This window comes from Leucoraja erinacea, chromosome 43 (assembly GCF_028641065.1).
Source record: "Leucoraja erinacea ecotype New England chromosome 43, Leri_hhj_1, whole genome shotgun sequence".
NCBI lineage: Eukaryota > Metazoa > Chordata > Chondrichthyes > Rajiformes > Rajidae > Leucoraja > Leucoraja erinaceus.
In genome coordinates, this window is record NC_073419.1 from 22,501 (window position 1) to 40,844 (window position 18,344).

The following is an 18,344-nucleotide window of genomic DNA, read 5'->3' on the forward strand; positions in this document are numbered from 1 at the left end:
CAGAGATGCTGCCTGACCCGCTGAGTTACTCCAGCATTTTGTGTCTATCTTCGGTTTAAACCAGAGTCTGCAGTTCCTTCCCACACATTTTGTCTGAAGAAGGGTCTCGACACGAAACGTCATTCATTCCTTTTCCACAGAGATGCTGCCTGACCCACTGAGCTTTTTGTGTCTATCTTCAGACAAATATATGAATTCAGTTCTAAAAGATTAATTTAAAAACTGTTTGTTGCAGGGAATGAAATGATAACCGTAAACAGATAATGAAGTAATTGTTGATGCTGATTATGTGAAAGTTAACGTTGCTCCAATTCTTTTTTAAATATAGATTACAAATATCAGGCAACTCCGTGAGACCTTTGCACAATTCAAGATTATTCTGCTGTAAGTTTTGATGTATGTTCCTCATTTCCTAATAACTGCATGCTTATTACGTTTAATGGTTCCCTAAGATTGTTAAGGGTTTGGACACGCTAGAGGCAGGAAACATGTTCCCAATGTTGGGGGAGCCCAGAACCAGGGGCCACAGTTTAAGAATAAGGTGTAAGCAATTTAGAACGGAGACGAGGAAACACTTTTTCTCACAGAGAGCGGTGAGTCTGTGGAATTCTCTGCCTCAGAGGGCGGTGGAGGCCGGTTCTCTGGATGCTTTCAAGAGAGAACTAGATAGGGCTCTTAAAGATAGCGGAGTCATGGGATATGGGGAGAAGGCAGGAACGGGGTACTGATTGGGGATGATCAGCCATGATCACAATGAATGGCGGTGCTGGCTTCCCCCCTCACCATCTCTGCACCCCCCTCACCATCTTTCCCTGCACCCACCCCCTGTAAGGTGGCATAGTGCTAGAGCTGCTGCCTTCCAGCGCCAGAGATCCGGGTTCGATCTCGACTACGTGTGCTGTCTGTACAGAGTTTGCACGGACTCCCCGTGACCTGCGTAGGTTTTCTCCAGGTACTCCGGTTTCCTCCCACACTCCAATGACGCACAGGTTTGTAGGTCAATTGACTTGGTATCATTGTAAATTGTCCCCAGTGTGTATAGGATAGCGTCAGTGTGCGGGGATCGCAGGTCAGCGCGGACTCAGTGGGCAGAAGGGAAAGTTTCCGTGCTGCATCTCTAAACTAAACTTAAAAACTACAAAAAAATCTCTCATCTCTGCACCCACCCCCATCTCTCCACTCACCCTGGAATCTAAGCACCCACTGCTGTCCTTTCAAAATAGATTAGTGTCTTTCTCCATGCCTACGGCTGACCTTTAACCCTGCCACTATTTCCATCAATACATGTGCTGCCCACGCTTAAGACGTCCGTAACTTTTGCCCGTGTAGATGCTGCAACCACATCTGCCTGACACCCCTGCCGAAGTTTCCCCTGTCCCCGTTTATTCTGTTTACCCTTCTGTCCTTGCAGCTGTCTCTGACGCATATAAGGCAGAGATAAATAGATTCTTGATTAGTGCGGGTGTCAGCAGTTGTGGGGAGAAGGCAGAAGAATGGGGTTGAGAGGGAGAGATAGATTCATGATTCAAGAGAGTTTATTGTCATGTGTCCCAGATAGGACAATTAAATTATTGCATTGCTTCAGCACAACAGAATATTGCAGGCATAAATAAATCTAGAACAGATCAGTGTGTCCATATACCATTGAATATATATATATATATATATATATATATATATATATATATATATATATATATGCATATATATATATATATATATATATATATATATACATATATATATATATATATATATAATATATATATATATATATACACATATATATATATATATATATATATATATATATATATATATATGCATATATATATATATATATATATATATATATATGCATATATATATATATATATATATATGCATATATATAAGCATATATATATATATATATATATATATATATGCATATATATAAGCATATAAAGTGCAGTAGGCTAATTAAAGTTCAGATTTTGTTTGTTGAGTTTAATAGTCTGATGGCTGTAGCTATTCCTGAACCTGGTTGTTGCAGATTTCAGGCTCCTGTACCTTCTACCTGAAGGCAGCGGAGATATGAGTGTGTAGCCAGGATGGTGTGGGTCCTCGAAGATGCTGCCAGTCTTTTTGAGGCAGCGACTATGGTAGAGAGGTCAGAGCCGATGATGGACTGGGCAGTATTTACAACTTTTTGCAGTCTTTTAGATAGATCAGCCATGATTGAATGGCAGAATATGGGCCGAATGGCCTATACTCCTGTCACTTGACCTTATGACTCTCTTTGGCCAACATGAAACAAAACATCTGGTCAGCAGTTTCCTCCCCTCTAAGGTAAACTCGTCTTCTTTAGACATTACATTTACTTTAGACTTTAGAGATACAGCTCGGAAACACCTTCAGCCCACCGAGTCCACGTTGACCCTGTACACTTACACTATCCTACACACTAGGGATGATTTACAATTTTACAGAAGCCAATGAGCCTACAAACCTGCACGACTTTCGAGTGTTGGTGGAAACCGGAGCACCCGGAGAAAACCCATGCGGTCACGGGGAGAACGTACAAACTCTGTAGAGACATCACCCATAGTCAGGATCAAATGCGGGTCTGGCGCAGTAAGGCAGCAACTCTACCGCTGAGCCACAGTGCCACCCGTTTAATTTTTCTGTTGAAATATATTGTTTTAGCTTCGCTGTTGAGATAAGGAACAAGTAGCAAAAGGAGATGTATGTATAAATTAACCTTGCACGTAACATTATCTGGGACAGTGAACGTTTTGACAATTCCCAACAAAATTCAGTTTGTTGTCAAAAACAACCTTTCTCTTTATTTACTCAAAGGCAACAGGAACAGGAAATAGAGGCCACGTTGAGGAAGAAGTACATCCTTATTGATAAAGTGAATAGACAAACCAGCTTTATAGCAGACGGGGTGAGTGTGTGTGTGTGTGCGGAACCCTAATGGGCCTGTCCCACTTAGACAACTCTTCAGGCGACTGCCAGGGACTAGTTTTAATGGAATTCACCTTCGACACCTGGCGACAACCTACGACAACACCTACGTCAACCCACGACAGCAAAAATGCTCGCCACTGTCACTGAAATTTTTTTAAGATGTTGAAAATTTTGCGGCAGTCACCTGTAGTCGCCCAAAAAATCGCCTAAGTGGGACAGGCCCATAAGACATAACGTTACTTCAGAACGTGATCGTTGAACTACATCTTTGTGGACCTCGGACTGTCCTTGATCGGACTTTGCTGGCTTTATCTTGCACTAAACGTTATTCCCCCATCATGTATCTGTACACTGTTAATGGCTCGATTGTAATCACGTATTGTCTTTCTGCTGACTGGATAGCACGCAGCAAAAGCTTTTCACTGTATCTCAGTGCATGTGACAATAACCTGAACTGAACTGAACTGTTATGGAGATTGCGTGGGAAGGAACTGCAGATGCTGGTTTAAACCAACTTCTCTGCACATGCTCAGATGAGGGAGGGCGGAGGAGGACAGACCTGTGAGGGTGGGAACACGGACTGGTGTATGGTGATCATTTAAGGGCCTGCCATTGGCCGTCATTTGCGCGTAATTTACGGGACATCATTTACGCGTTACGGTGCGTCGTGATGCGTAAATGATGTCCCGTAAATGATGTCCCGTAAAAACGTCCTGACACGCACTTGATGCGCGCATGGTGCATGATGACTTTGTGTCTATCTTTGGTATAAACCAGTATCTGCAGTTCCTTGGTTCTACTTTTGTTTGGAGGACAGGATGAATAGGATGACATAGGCAGTGACGCGCGGCCGCGCGTGCCGTCGTAGGATTTTGGGATGTACAAAATCTTCGCGCGCCATCTGCGTGACGCGCAAATGACGCCCAAGAGGGACAGGCCCTTAGAGATCAAACTGGAACCATTTGTATTCTGTTGTAGAACCAGTAAATACAGCCTCTGCCAAAAGTGAAACCCCTCCAACAGCACAGAAACAATTTTAAACACAATCCACCCAGAGAGAATCTACAGTCTTGTCAGTTATAAGACACCAAGTGCTGAAGTATCTTAGAGAGACAGGCAGAATTTCAGGACGACATGATAGACACAAGTTCTGGAGTAACTCAGCGGATCAGGCAGAGAAAAAGGACGAGTCGAGACGCTTCCGTTTTCTCCAGAGATGCTGCCTGGCCCGCTGAGTTACTCCAGGACTTTGTGTCTATCTTTGGTATAAACCAGTATCTGCAGTTCCTTGTTTCTACGTTTGTTTGGAGGACACGATGAATAGGATGACATTTCGAGTCCGGACCCCTCTCCTGTGTCTGAAGAAGGGTCCCGAGCCGAAACGTCACCTATCCATGTTCTCCACAGATGCTGCCTGACCCGCTGAGTTACTCCAGCACTCTGTGAAACGTCACCTATCCATGTTCTCCACAGATGCTGCCTGACCCGCTGAGTTACTCCAGCACTCTGTGAAACGTCACTTATCCATGTTCTCATAGAATCATAGAAACATAGAAAATAGGTGCAGGAGGAGGCCATTCGGCCCATCGAGCCAGCACCGCCATTCATTGTGATCATGGCTGATCGTCCCCAATCAATAACCTGTGCCTGCCTTCTTCCCATATCCCTTGACTCCACTAGCCCCTAGTGCTCTATCTAACTCTCTCTTAAATCCAACCAGTGACTTTGCCTCCACCGCCCTCTGTGGCAGGGAATTCCACAAATTCACATCTCTCTGGGTGAAAAATATTTTTCTCACCTCAGTCTTAAATGACCTCCCCTTTATTCTAAGACTGTGGCCCCTGGTTCTGGACTTGCCCAACATTGGGAACATTTTTCCTGCATCTAGCTTGTCCAGTCCTTTTATAATTTTATATGTTTCTATAAGTTCCGCCCCCTCATCCTTCTAAACTCCAGTGAATACAAGCCTAATATTCTCAATCTTTCCTCATATGACAGTCCCGCAATCCAAGGGATCAATCTCGTGAACCTGCACTGCACTGCCTCAATCACAAGGATGTCCTTCCTCAAATTAGGAGACCAAAACTGTACACAATACTCCAGATGTGGTCTCACCAGAGCCCTATACAACTGCAGAAGAACCTCCTTACTCCTATACTGAAATCCTTTTGTTATGAAGGCCAACATTCCATTAGCTTTCTTCACTGCCTGCTGTACCTGCACGCCAACTTTCAGTGACCGGTGTACAAGGACGCCCAGGTCTCGCTGCACCTCCTCCTTACCTAACCTAACCCCATTGAGATAATAATCTGCCCCCTTGTTTTTGCCGCAAAAGTGGATAACCTCACTCCAGAGATGCTGCCTGACCCGTTGAGTTACCCCACAAAACCTTTGACTACTTTTCAAGTGCTCTTTCTTTCTTGTAATGCGGGCATCAGAAATGTTCAGCATTTCCAATGCGTGGTAGAACAAGGTTATAGACAAATTTAGCATCACCTTCTTTACTATTCAAATCTCTGGTTGAGTCTCTGCCTCAACTACCTCCTCTGGCAGCTTGTTCCATACACCCATATCTCTGTGTGAAAATGTTACCCCTCAGATTCCTATTAAATCTTTTCCCCTTTCACCTTGAACCTATGCCCACTGGTCCTCGATTCCCCTACTCTGGGCAAGAGACTCTGTGCATCTACCCGATCTATTCCTCCCATGATTTTGTATACCTCTATAAGATCACCCCTCATCCTCCTGCGCTCCATGGAATAGAGACCCAGCCTACTCAACCTCTCCCTGTAGCTCACACCCTCTAGTCCGGGCAACATCCTCGTAAATCTTTTCTGATCCCTTTCCAGCTTGACAATATCTTTCCTATAACATGGTGCCCAGAACAAAACACTATATTCTAAATGCGGCCTCACCAATGTCTTATACAACTGCAGCATGACCTCCCAACGTCTATACTCAATACTCTGACTGATGAAGGCCAATGTGCCAAAGCCTTTTTGACCACTTTATCCACCTGCAACTCCACCTTCAAGGAACCATGCACCTGTACTCCTAGATTCCTCTGCTCCAACCTGGCGACATCCTCGTAAATCTTCTCTGTAACCGTTCCAGCTTGACTCGAAGTATATCCCCACATGCCTCAAAGTATATTTGATAATACAAGCACAGTGCATTTTATGCGTACTTGACTTGCATGTTTTAGAAATAACACGCTTGTCTAATTTGTGCCCACCTATTTTCGGACTAAACGAAGGGTTTCGGCCCGAAACGTTGCCTATTTCCTTCGCTCCATAGATGCTGCTGCACCCGCTGAGTTTCTCCAGCTTTTTTGTATACTCAAATATATGCCTGGCAACGGAGTGTGTGCGGTGCCTGGCATAGGTTTGATTTACACGATTTTTGATTTGATTTTCAAATTCGTAACCCCCGCGTGAAACGTGAATTGCCCGTGTGCTAAACGCAAGAGACGCGAGTATTATTAACAGAGATAGTTTTCTGCTTGCTCTCCTGAATATTATCACAAAAAACACTTCAATGATTGAATTATACCTTCTCCCTGGGCCCATGTGATCTCCCTGTTGCCAAACACTTTAACTCCCCCTCCCATTCCCACACTGACCTTTCTGTCCTGGGCCTCCTCCATTGTCAGAGTGAGGCACAGTGCAAATTGGAGGAGCAGCACCTCATATTTCGCTTGGCAGCTGACAGCCAATGAATATTGATTTCTGTAACTTCAAGTAACCCTTGCATCCCCTCTCTCTCTCCGTCCCTCCCCCACCCTAGTCATTGTATAATTTCAATGTCATCCTGGTGAGTTTCATTGTCTGTAACTCGTTTTCACCCAGCCCACAGCTAACAATGGTGTCATTATCATTTCTTTTTTGCATATCTTTCATTCATTTGTTCTATATCCCTCTCTATCGCCGTCTATATCTCTCGTTTCCCTCTCCCCTCAGTCTGAAGAAGGGTCTCGACCTGAAACGTCACCCATTCCTTTTCTCCAGAGATGCTGTCTGACCCATTGAGTTATTCCAGCTTTTAGTATCGGGTTTAAACCAGCATCTGCAGTTCCTTCCTATACATACTTTATTGTCAAATGTACCTAGCTAGGTACAGTGAAATTCGCTGTTTTTGCGTACAATACGCAAAGAGTCGCAACATATCTGCCCGTCAAAGTTAGAAAAGTACTCATGATCGACGTCCCCCTTGCCCTGCTGAGATACTAAAGTAGAGTGAAAAGCTTTTTTGTTGCGAGCTATTCAATCAGCGGAAGACTATACGTGATTACAATCAAGCCGGATAAAGGGAACAACGTTTAATGCAAGATAAAGTCCAGTAGAGTCCAGTTAAAGATAGTCCGAGGGTCTCCAATCAGGTGGATGGGAGGTCAGGACCGCTCTCTAGTTGGTGAGAGAACGGCTCAGTTGCCTGATAACAGCTGGGAAGAAACTGTCCTTGAATCTGGAGGTGTGCGTTTTCACACTTCTGTACCTCTTGCCCGATGGGAGACGGGGGACTGAGGTTGAACTTGATGGTGTTGCTGGTCTTGCCGAGGGAGGGTGAGGTGTAGATGGAGTCAATGGAAGGGAGGTTGGTTTGTGTGATGGTCTGGGCTGCGTCCACAATTCGCTGCAATTTCTTGTGGTCGTGGATGGAGCCCATGTTCCCAAACCCAACTGTGATGCATCCCAATAACATGCTTTCTACGGTGCATCTGTAGAAGCTGGTGAGTGTTGTCGGGGACATGCTGAACGTCCTAAGCTTTCTCAGGAAGTGGAGGCGTGGTGTGCCTTCTTGGTCGTTGCTTCAATATGGGTGGGCCAGATCTAAAGTTCCATCATATGATTTTTCAATTTTAACCAACCCCACAATTTCTGTTGTGGACAAAAATGCTGGAGAAACTCAGCGGGTGAGGCAGCTTCTATGGAGCGAAGGAATAGGTGACGTTTCGAGTCGAGACCCTTCTTCAGACTGATGTTGGGGTGAGGGTGGAGGGGGGAACGAGAAGAAGAAAGGAAGAGGCGGAGACAGTGGGCTGTGGGGCAGCTGGGAATGGGAGGGGAAGGAAGGAGAAAGCAGGGACTACCTAAAATTGGAGAAGTCAATGTTCATACCGCTGGGGTGTAAACTACCCAAGTGAAATATGAGGTGCTGCTCCTCCAATTTGCGGTGGGACTCACTCTGGCCATGGAGGAGGCCCAGGACAGAAAGGTCGGATTTGGAATGGGAGGGGGAGTTGAAGTGCTGAGCCACCGGGAGATCGGATTGGTCAATGTGAACTGAGCGGAGGTGTTGGATGAAACGATCGCCAAGCCAACGCTTGGTCTCACCGATGTAGAGCAGTTGACACCCAGAGCAGCGGATGCAATAGATGAGGTTGGAGGAGATGCTGGTGAACTTTTGCCTCACCTGGAAAGACTGCTTGGGTCCTTGGATGGAGTCGAGGGGGGAGGTAAAGCGACAGGTGTAGCATTTCCTGCGGTCGCAAGGGAAAGTGCCCGGGGAGGGGGTGGTTTGGGTGGGAAAGGACAAATTGACCAGGGAGTTATGGAGGGAGCGGTCTCTGCGGAAAGCCGAAAAGGGAGGAGATGGGAAGATGTGGCCAGTGGTGGGATCCCGTTGGAGGTGGCGAAAATGTCGGATTATCTGTTGTATGTGAAGGCTGGTAGGGTGGAAGGTGAGGACAAGGGGGACTTCACATATCTATACTTCTTGCCTGATGGGAGAGGGGAGAAGAGGGTGTGACTGGGATGAAGACCAGATGCTCTGATTCTGCTGTGAGAGAACATTTTACAATGGGCAAAACATCTCTTCAGCCTTTCCGTTTTATTATTGTCTGGCAATTTTTAATATCTTGTCATCTGATGCTCACAGATGGGGCTTTTGAATTCGGAAGAATCGCAAGTTGGAGAACTTATGGGGGAAGGATTCGGAATTGGACTGGCTCCCACCTCCGCAAAAGCCAAAAAAATAAAAGTTAAAAAGGGCAAAGACATAGCAGGGTGAGTAGCAATCGGCGCGTGTTGCATTTAACATCATTAACATGTGGCAATCCAAATTAGTTTGAGTTGAGTTTGTTGGTACAGATGTGGCACGGAAACGGGTCTGTCAGCCCAACAAATGCACATGGACCACCGATCACCTGTTCACACTCATTCTGTGTTACATCCATTCCCACACACACACACACCAGGGGCAATTTACAGAGGTCGTTGATAACCTACAAGCCTCACCTTTGGGATTATGTGAGGAAATCGGAGCACCCGGAGGAAACCCGTGCGGTCACAGGTAGAACTTGCGGCTTCCCAACACATTAGAATCATCGAGCTGTACAGCACGGAAACAGGCCCGACGGCCATACTGGGTTAGTCCTATTAAAGTCCTAGTCCTACATTTGGTCCAATGCCCTCTGAACCTTTAGTATCCATGTATATTTCCAACAGTCACATCTGTAGGGTTTTTTAAGTTCCTGGGAACCATCATCTCCAAGGACCTTAAGTGGGGGGCCACCGACTCCACAGTCAAAAAGGCCCAACAGAGGATGTACTTCCTGCGGCAGCTGAGGAAGCACAATCTGCCACAGGCAATGATGGTCCAATTCTACACGGCCATCGTAGAGTCTGTCCTCACCTTCTCCATCATGGTCTGGTTTGGCTCAGCCACCAAGCACGACATCTGGAGGCTGCAGCGAATCGTCCGATCAGCTGAGAAGGTTATTGGCTGCAACCTTCCCTCCATTGATGAACTGTACACTGCAAGGGCCAGGAAGCGAGCGGGCAAGATCATCTCTGACCCCTCTCACCCTGGCCACAAACTCTTTGAATCACTACCCTCTGGAAGGCGACTCCGGGCTGTCAAAGCTGCCACAGCCAGACATAAAAACAGTTTTTATCCACGAGTAGTTGCTCTACTCAACAGCCAAAAATCTGTAGCCTCCCTTTGATCTGGTATTTTGTTGGTTCACATGCTTGATCAATGGTGTTTTATCATTAATGTTTTATTATTATTAATGTTTAGTGTTTTTTGAGTCATTCGTAACTGTCACTGTGTGTCATGTTGTTACTTGTGGGCGGAGCACCAAGGCAAATTCCTTGTATGTGAATACTTGGCCAATACACTTACTTACTTACTTACTTATTCTATGTTCTCCTTAATATCAAACAAACTGCCCCTTAATATCAGATTCCTGTGAACATCGCCCTAATCTGGATAATCCCCCTAGATATTGTTGGTGTTAATCTATTGTGTGTTCCCTCCAGGCTGGTGCATTCTTCCTAAAGAGTGCCACACTGGTGTGAACTAAAACATTATTTCTATAGCATGCTGCTGGACCCTTGTGTAATACAGATATAAAAGTCAGCATTCCAATAGTCAATCCCCAGTATTTAGACTGGCTAGCACACTACTAAAGCTTTTCACTGTACACGTGACAATAAACTAAACTATAGTGTACAGCATCGAAGCAGGCCGTTCGGCCCACCGGGTCTATGCCGACCATCGATCACCCGTTCACACTAGTTTGCGGTTACCCCACTTTCCCCACCCACTCCCTACATTTACAAAGGGCCAATTGGCCTATGCACATGCTCATTCAATAGACAATAGACGATTCCTACTCTCCAGGAATGCTGCCTGTCCCGCTGAGTTATATTCTTTAATATCTTCTTTAAACTCTAACCCCTTAAAAACTGGGTGGGAAAGGTGCGCACAGAAACATAGACAATAGGTGCAGGAGTGGCCCATTTGGCCCTTCGAGCCCGCACCGCCATTCAATGTGATCATCCATAATCAGTATCCCATTCCTGCCTTTTCCCCATATCCCCTGACTCCGCTATCTTTCTGGGATGTGGGAGGAGCATCCGGGGGAAACCCACGTGGCCACAGGAAGATAGACACAAAAAGCTGGAGTAACTCAGCGGGTCAGGCAGCATCTCTGGAGAGAAGGAATGAGTGACGTTTCAGGTCGAGACCCTTCTTCAGACTGGTTAGGGATGAAGGAAACGAGAGATATAGACAGTGATGTGGAGAGATACAGAACAAACGAATGAAAGATATGCAAAAAAATAACGATGAGAAAGGAAGCCAGCCATTGTTAGCTGTTTGTTGGGTGAAAATGAGATGCACAGGGAGAACATGCAAACTCCACATAGACAGCACCCGAGCTCGGGATCGAACCCGAGTCTCTGGGGCTGTGTGGCAGTGGCTCTACCAGCTGTGCAGGGCCGGATTTACGTATAAGCTTGACAAACTTCAGCTTAGGGCCTCGAGATCCAGGGGGGCCTCGCAGAGTTGGATTTACCACTAGGCTTCATAGGCTGAAGCCTCGGGCCTCAAAATCTAGGCGGCCTCCAGCCAAGGCAGGACAACTGCCGTTCAACTCTGGGCGGGCCCCCCTCTCTATCTCTCTCTCTCTCTCTCTCTCTCTCTCTCTCTCTCTGTCAATCTCCATCTCCATCTCAATCTGATTGGGAGGGACCTCACAAGTGGAAGAACAGCTTCGGCCCTTTGAGCCAGCACCGCCATTCAATGTGATCATGGCTGTGCCAATCAGTACCCCGTTCCTGCCTTCTCCCCATATCCCCTGACTCCGCTATCTTTAAGAGCCATATGTAGCTCTCTCTTGAAAGCATCCAGAGAACCTGCCTCCACCGCCCTCTGAGGCAGAGAATTCCACAGTCTCACCACTCTCTGTGTTTTTCCTCGTGTCCGGCCATCTTCTATATCACGTCGTTCTGGTCGGTCAGTGACGGTTGACGGTCGGTGGTTGCAGAATTGGCTTCTTCAGTCAGTCACTGTGGTACAGATGCTGTCGTCAGCATTGCCCCCGGGATGCGCCACATGGAGGCTTCTGCTTGCATCTCAACTCTCTGTGTGAAAATGTTAACATATTTACATATTCTTCTTCAGTAACGTATTTGACAGAAAAGTAGCAGGTTCATCCAACATGACAATAGACAGAAGAAGACACATAACTCAGCCGGTCAGACAGCATCTCGTGTGAAAAGGAATAGGTGACTTTTCGGGTCTGAAGGAGGATCTCGCTTTGAAAGGCCACCTATTCCTTTTTTCCAGAGATACAGTCTGACCCGCTTAAATCTTCAATTTAAACCAGCATCTGCAGTCCTTTCCTACAGATTTCATCCGATATGACCTCTTGTTTACAATCCTGAGCCTGGAAACGATGTCCATGTGGTCTGAAGAGGGGTCTCGACCCGAAACGTCACCTATTCCTTAGCTCCATAGATGCTGCCTCACCCGCTGAGTTACTCCAGCATTTTTGTCTACCTTCCACAGTGTTCTGTCATTTCATCCTTACTTACAAACTTGTGTCATTTCTTGAATAACAAATGCTTGATTTGCTGGTATATAATTCCATGTTGTTCCACTCACACCTTAGTTTAAGGGAAAAAGATTTAACAGGGATCTGAGGGGCAACTTTTTCACACAAAGGGTGGTGGGTGTATGGAACAAGCTGCCAGAGGAGGTAGTTGAGGCTGGGACTATCCCATCGTTTAAGAAGCAGACAGTTACATGGATAGGACGGGTTTGGAGGGATATGGACCAAACGCTGGCAGGTGGGACTAATGTAACTGTACATGTTGGCCGGTTTGGGCAAGTTGGGCCGAAGGGTCTGTTTCCACACTGTATCCCTCTATGACTCTAAAAGAGACGAGGTGAAACACTCCGGGTTTCTGGAAAGCTGGAAAAATGTTGTCTTTCCTTCGATGGCTCAGCTGGTAGCGTGGAAGACTGCGGAAGACTGTAGTGGAAACATCATCCTCCACAGGTCGCTGGTTCAACTCTCCTCTTTCTGGCGAGAGGGATATGGGTCAAACACGGATAAATGGGACCACCTTAGACAGGGTGTCTTAGTTGGCATGGACAGGTTGAGCCGAAGGGCTGGTTTCCATCCTTCCATTGACTCCATCTACACTTCAAGTTGCCTCAGCAAGGCCACCAGCATAATCAAGGACCAGTCTCATCCCTCTTCTCCCAAATCCTTCACTCCCGCTTCTTCCCTCTCCCATCCGGGCAAGAGGTACAGAAGAATAAAAACGCACACCTCCAGATTCAGCGACAGTGCCTTCCCATCTGTTGTCAGGCAACGGAACCAATATGTCACCAACTATAGTGCAGTCCTGACCTTCCATCTACCTCAATGGAGACCCTCTGACTATCTTATCATACACTAAGCGTTATTCCCTTTATCCTGTGTCTGTGGGCGGCTCGATTGCAATCATGTACAGTCTGGATTGCACACGACAAAAGCTTTTCACTGTACCTCAGTACACGTGACAATAAACTAAACTAATCCATGCTTCCTTATATTTCCATGCTTAACAAATCATTCTCTGGAAATTGCTTGTAATTACAATGCCAATAAAACACAATGTAGCCATCAACACGGCAGCTTCACAGAGGCAATAATCTTCATTCCTTTAGGATTTCTACCTCTCCTAAATATTGCTGTACAGTTCAGGTTAGTTTATTGTCACGTGTACAACGTACGGTGAAAAACTTTGCATGCTATTCTTCTTCTTCTTGCGTATGGCATGCACAGGCTAAAGTTGTAGGACAACTTGTTCTATTTGATCTTATTTGATTGTGCACGCCGGGTTGATTGCATTCAGTCGAAACAGGTTGGACCACGTGAAGGTTGCAATCTCCCAACCCCCAGCAGAAAGACAATACGTGATTACAATCTAGCCGTTCACAGTGTACGGATACATGATAAGGGAATAACGTTTAGTGCAAGGATAGTCAGTAAAGTCCGATCAAGGATAGTCCGAGGGTCACCAATGAGGTAGATAGTAGTTCAGGACCGCTCTCTGGTTGTGGTAGGATGATTCAGTTGCCTGATAACAGCTGGGAAGAAACTGTCCCTGAATCTGGAGGTGTGCGTTTTCACACTTCTGTACATCTTGTCTGAGGGGAGAAGAGGGAGTGGCCGGGGTGCGACTTGTCCTTGATTATGCTGCTGGCCTTGCCGAGGCAGCGTGAGGTATAAACGGAGTCAATGGAAGGGAGGTTGGTTGTGTGATGGTCTGGGCTGCGAAAGTTATTATTCAATTTTGTCAATTCCTTATTTCAATGCTGTCGGCTTTTAAGAAACTGCGAAGCTCATGAAAGTTGGATCTAGATAGATTTGCAAGTATTTTGCTTTGGTATTCCCTGTAGCTATCACATATGCCAGATGCTAGGCTTTTTTGTGTTCTTTAATACGTTATTTGTAGGTTAATTGTGTTCGGTAAATATTGTGAATTGTCCCTCGCACGGACTCAGTGGGCCGAAGGGCCTGTTTCTGCGCTGTATCTCTTTATTTATTTATTTATTTATTTATTTATTTTATTTGAAGTAAGTACAATCATATGGCACCAAAGTGCCTAATATATATTTTCATAATACATTTTATGTACAACTTCTTTTTTTTTTTTGTTACATTGAAAAAAGATTAGAATAAGAAAAAGAAGTTAGATAGTAAAGGATAGAAAGATGTGAAATATATAGTGTGTGAAGAAAGAAAACGAATAAATGAAGAAAGTTGAGAAAGAGAAAATAGAAAAAAGAAAATAAAATAAAAGAAGGAGATCAAAAAAAGGAGATCACCAACCCTCGTCCAGTCCTGAAACAGGTATTTTTTACAATTCAAAGGTTTCAAAGGTATTTTATTGGTCACATTCACATACACCTAGGTGTAGTGAAGTGAAATGCTTCTTGCCATTTTGCAGCACATAAAGAAGGAATACAGACATAACACCAATGAGAGTCTTAAACACAAAGAACATCCCCCCCCACAATGGTTCCCATTATGAGGGAAGGCACAAAGTCCAGTCCCCAACCCCAGTTCACCCATAGTTGGGCCCATTGAGGCCTCCACAGTTGCCTCTACGGAGGTCCGATGTTCCAGGCCGTTCTCGCCGGGTGATGTTGCTCCAGCGTCGGGAGAGTCCTCTCAGCGGCCTGGGAACCCTGGAACGGCCGCTTCCGTACTGGAGGCCACGACTTCCAAAGCCAACAAGGCCGCGCCGGTTGGAGCTCCACAATTGGCGATCTCATCTAGTGATCCCAGGCTCCCGGTGTAAAGTTCAGCGCCGCCGCCCGCAGCTGGCCGCTCCGCAGCTCCGCAATGTTTTCCTCAGCGATCTTCAGCTCACCGGAGCTCCAGCGCGGCGACCCGGGCAAGGCATCGCCCGCTCCGCTCCGTGATAGTGCTCCAGCGCTGTGCCGCCGCTGAAGCCGAGGTTCTGGGCGGTCCCCAACAGGAAACGCCGCTCCAGGCCCCTGCTGGTAGGCCGCGAGGACGGGCCGCAGCTGCAGCCCGGAGAAAAGCTGCCTCTCCCGACCAGGTAGGGACCCTGTGTTGCACCATATGATTCCAACAAAACGACGAATGGAGACCAACTCGTTATGAATTGGTCTGATTTATCCATTAGGAGGAATCGCATTTCCTCAAGAACATACTTGCAATCCACATTTTAAGCGTTGTATTAATTTTTTTGCTATTATTAAACCATAGTTAAAGAATAGATTTTGAGATGTGTTCAATTTATTCCCATCTTCCATTACGCCAAATATAATCATTTCAGTATTAGGTTACATTCTTGTCTTGAATAATTTTGTAAATATTTCAAAAATATCACTCCAAAATCCATAAAGTTTTATGCAGGAAACTAAGGAGTGTGTTATAGTTGCCTTTTGGGCTAGACATTTATCACAAGTTGCGGATATATTTGGATAAAATTTGTTCAATCTTGTCTTTGAATAATATAATCTATGTACAATTTTAAATTGAATTAGATTATGTCTTACATTAATCGAACATTTGTGAATATATATCAGGTATTTTTCCCATGTAACCTTCGTGATTTTTATCATTAGTTCCCGTTCCCACTCTTCTCTAAGTACCTCTGTCGATGGTAGGTCTATATTTAGAATACTATTATATAAATATGATATTAATTTTTGTGAGTCAGCTTCAATATTCATTGCTTCTTCCAATAATTCAGGAATTATTTTTTGATATCCTTGTATATATTTTTTTATGAAATCGCAAATCTGAAGATATTTAAAATATTGGTTGTTTTTCAGTTTAAATTTTAATTGTAGTTGTTGGAATGATAGTAGGTTTCCCATTTTGTACATATCCCCGATCCTTCTAATTCCGAGACTTTCCCATTGGTTATATGTCTTATCAATAAGAGATGGTTTAAATAAAGGGTTATTCGCTATTGGCATTAACAATGATAGATTTCTTAATTTTAAAGATACTTTTATTTGTTTCCAAATTCTTATTGTACCATATATAATTGGGTTCTTCTTATATATTGTGTTATTCAGTTTTTTTGGGGAGAAGAGGATCGTTCCTATATTACAAGGATGACCATCCTCCTTCTCCATTTTTATCCATTCTGCCTGTTGGGTAGAACTATCCAAACAATAAATCATATTCTTAATATGCACTGCCCAGTAATAATACATAAAATTCGGAAGTGAAAGTCCCCCGACCTCTTTTGGTTTACATAAGTGTTTTTTTGTGATTCTATGTGATCTATAGTCCCAAATATAATTAGTAATATTAGAGTCTAATTTTAAAAAATATATATTTTGGTATATATACCGGTATAGACTGAAATAGGTATAGTAATTGTGGTAGGAAGATCATTTTTATTTCATTTATTCTACCTAATAATGATAAGGGAAGTGTTTTCCAAAATTTAATCAGCGTATTAAGTTTATTTTATAAAGGTATGAAATTAGCGTTGAATAATGCTTTATATTTTCTAGTAATCTGAATACCCAAATATTTAAATTTTTCTGTTGCGATTTTAAAGGGGAACTTCAATAAGTGTGTAGGTTCTTGAGGTTTTAATGTCATGATTTCACTTTTATTCCAGTTTATTCTATATCCAGAAAAGACCCAAATTCCTCTATTAAATTTAATAAATTTGGTATGCTCGTTTGTGACTTTGTAATATATAAAAGTATATCGTCTGCATATAATGAGATTTTATTCTTTGAGTCCCTGGTATTATACTGCGCTGTATTATACCTGCGCTGTATCTCTAAACTATACTTGGCTTGCCTTGCTCTGGTTTCCTCCCACATCCCTAGATAGGATGTGAATTGGTGACTCTAAGTGACTTGTCGTGTAACTATACACTGCGATGAAGATAGACACAAAAAGCTGGAGTAACTCAGCGGGACAGGCAACATCACTGGAGAGAAGGAATGGGTGACGTTTCGAGTGGGAGACCCTTCTTCAGACTGGGAGTCAGGGGAGAGACGGATATGAGGGGACAAAGAGAATGTACGGTGTGAAAAGGCGATGATCAAGGAACTGTACAAACTAATATGAAATAGCTTCCCTGGTACTCTCCACCAAAGATCCTATAGCGGAGCAAGATAGACCACTCCTGCATAATGCAATGGGCTGACGTGTAGTACGCTATGGAGCGGAACGTGGGCCTTTTTTTCATCCATTTCCATAATCCGACTCAACCCGACCCGACTCGCAGTGTAATCAACGTTGCGGGGGAACAGTTTGTGTTAATAAATTATAATTCTGAAAATGAGGAGAAGATTTTTACCAAATAACTTTTATTTTTACGAGGATGTTTCCGTAACCGGCTTCCGTCTCCGCACTAGTATCCTGTGGGATCTTTGGTGCGGAGACGGAAGCCGGTTACGGAAATGGGGCCTAAAATGACCCATGAATCTGCCCATGACCGTACTACGTCTTTTTCGTCGAGTGATCAATCTTGCTCACTTTAGGATCTTTGCTCTCCACCAACTTCATGCTGACCTTCATAGCCCTGTCCCACTTGGGCGTCATTTGCGTGCGAAGATTTTGTACATCCCAAAATCCTGGGTCACTGCGTACGTCACCACGGACCATGCGTGCGTAAGGCGCGCGTCCGTGTGTTGTGATGCGTAAATGATGTTGCATAAATTACGTGCAAATGACGCCCAAGTGGGACAGGCCCTTAACATCCTTCCTAATGCTCAGCTGCCACCAAACAGCTGGCGATATGGATTGTGAACTTTCCTTGTCTATTCTCGACACAAGGTTATTGAACACTGAATGTAGAACGGGACAGCACAGGACCACGATGTCTATACCAAACACAATGCCACGTTGTCTCTCTCTGATCGTCGTCCACCTCCGCCCATTCCCCACATACCCAAGTGCCTGTCTAAAAGCCTCTTCAAAACCATTATTATATCTGCTTCCGCCAGCACTCCCTGCAGCACGTTCCAGGCGCCCACCACGCTCTGTGTACAAAAAATATTGCCCTGCGCACATTACCCATCTGACCTTAAATCTATGCGTTCTAGTCATCAGGCTTCAGCACGGTGGCGCAGCACACTAGGTAGAGGTGTAGCTG

The 18,344-nt window shown here is 44.8% G+C and overlaps 1 protein-coding gene across 1 annotated transcript in view; it reads left to right on the forward strand.

The window, feature by feature from the left end:
* The window catches only part of kif9 (kinesin family member 9), a gene marked incomplete at its 5' end in the record, with an annotated part of 66,345 nt that overhangs the window by 21,392 nt on the left and 26,609 nt on the right, over positions 1–18,344 (forward strand). The window contains 3 exons of the mRNA XM_055664705.1: positions 329–384; positions 2,842–2,932; positions 8,833–8,960. Coding sequence (XP_055520680.1) covers positions 329–384; positions 2,842–2,932; positions 8,833–8,960 — 275 coding nt within the window. The remainder of the gene's footprint in view (positions 1–328; positions 385–2,841; positions 2,933–8,832; positions 8,961–18,344) is intronic.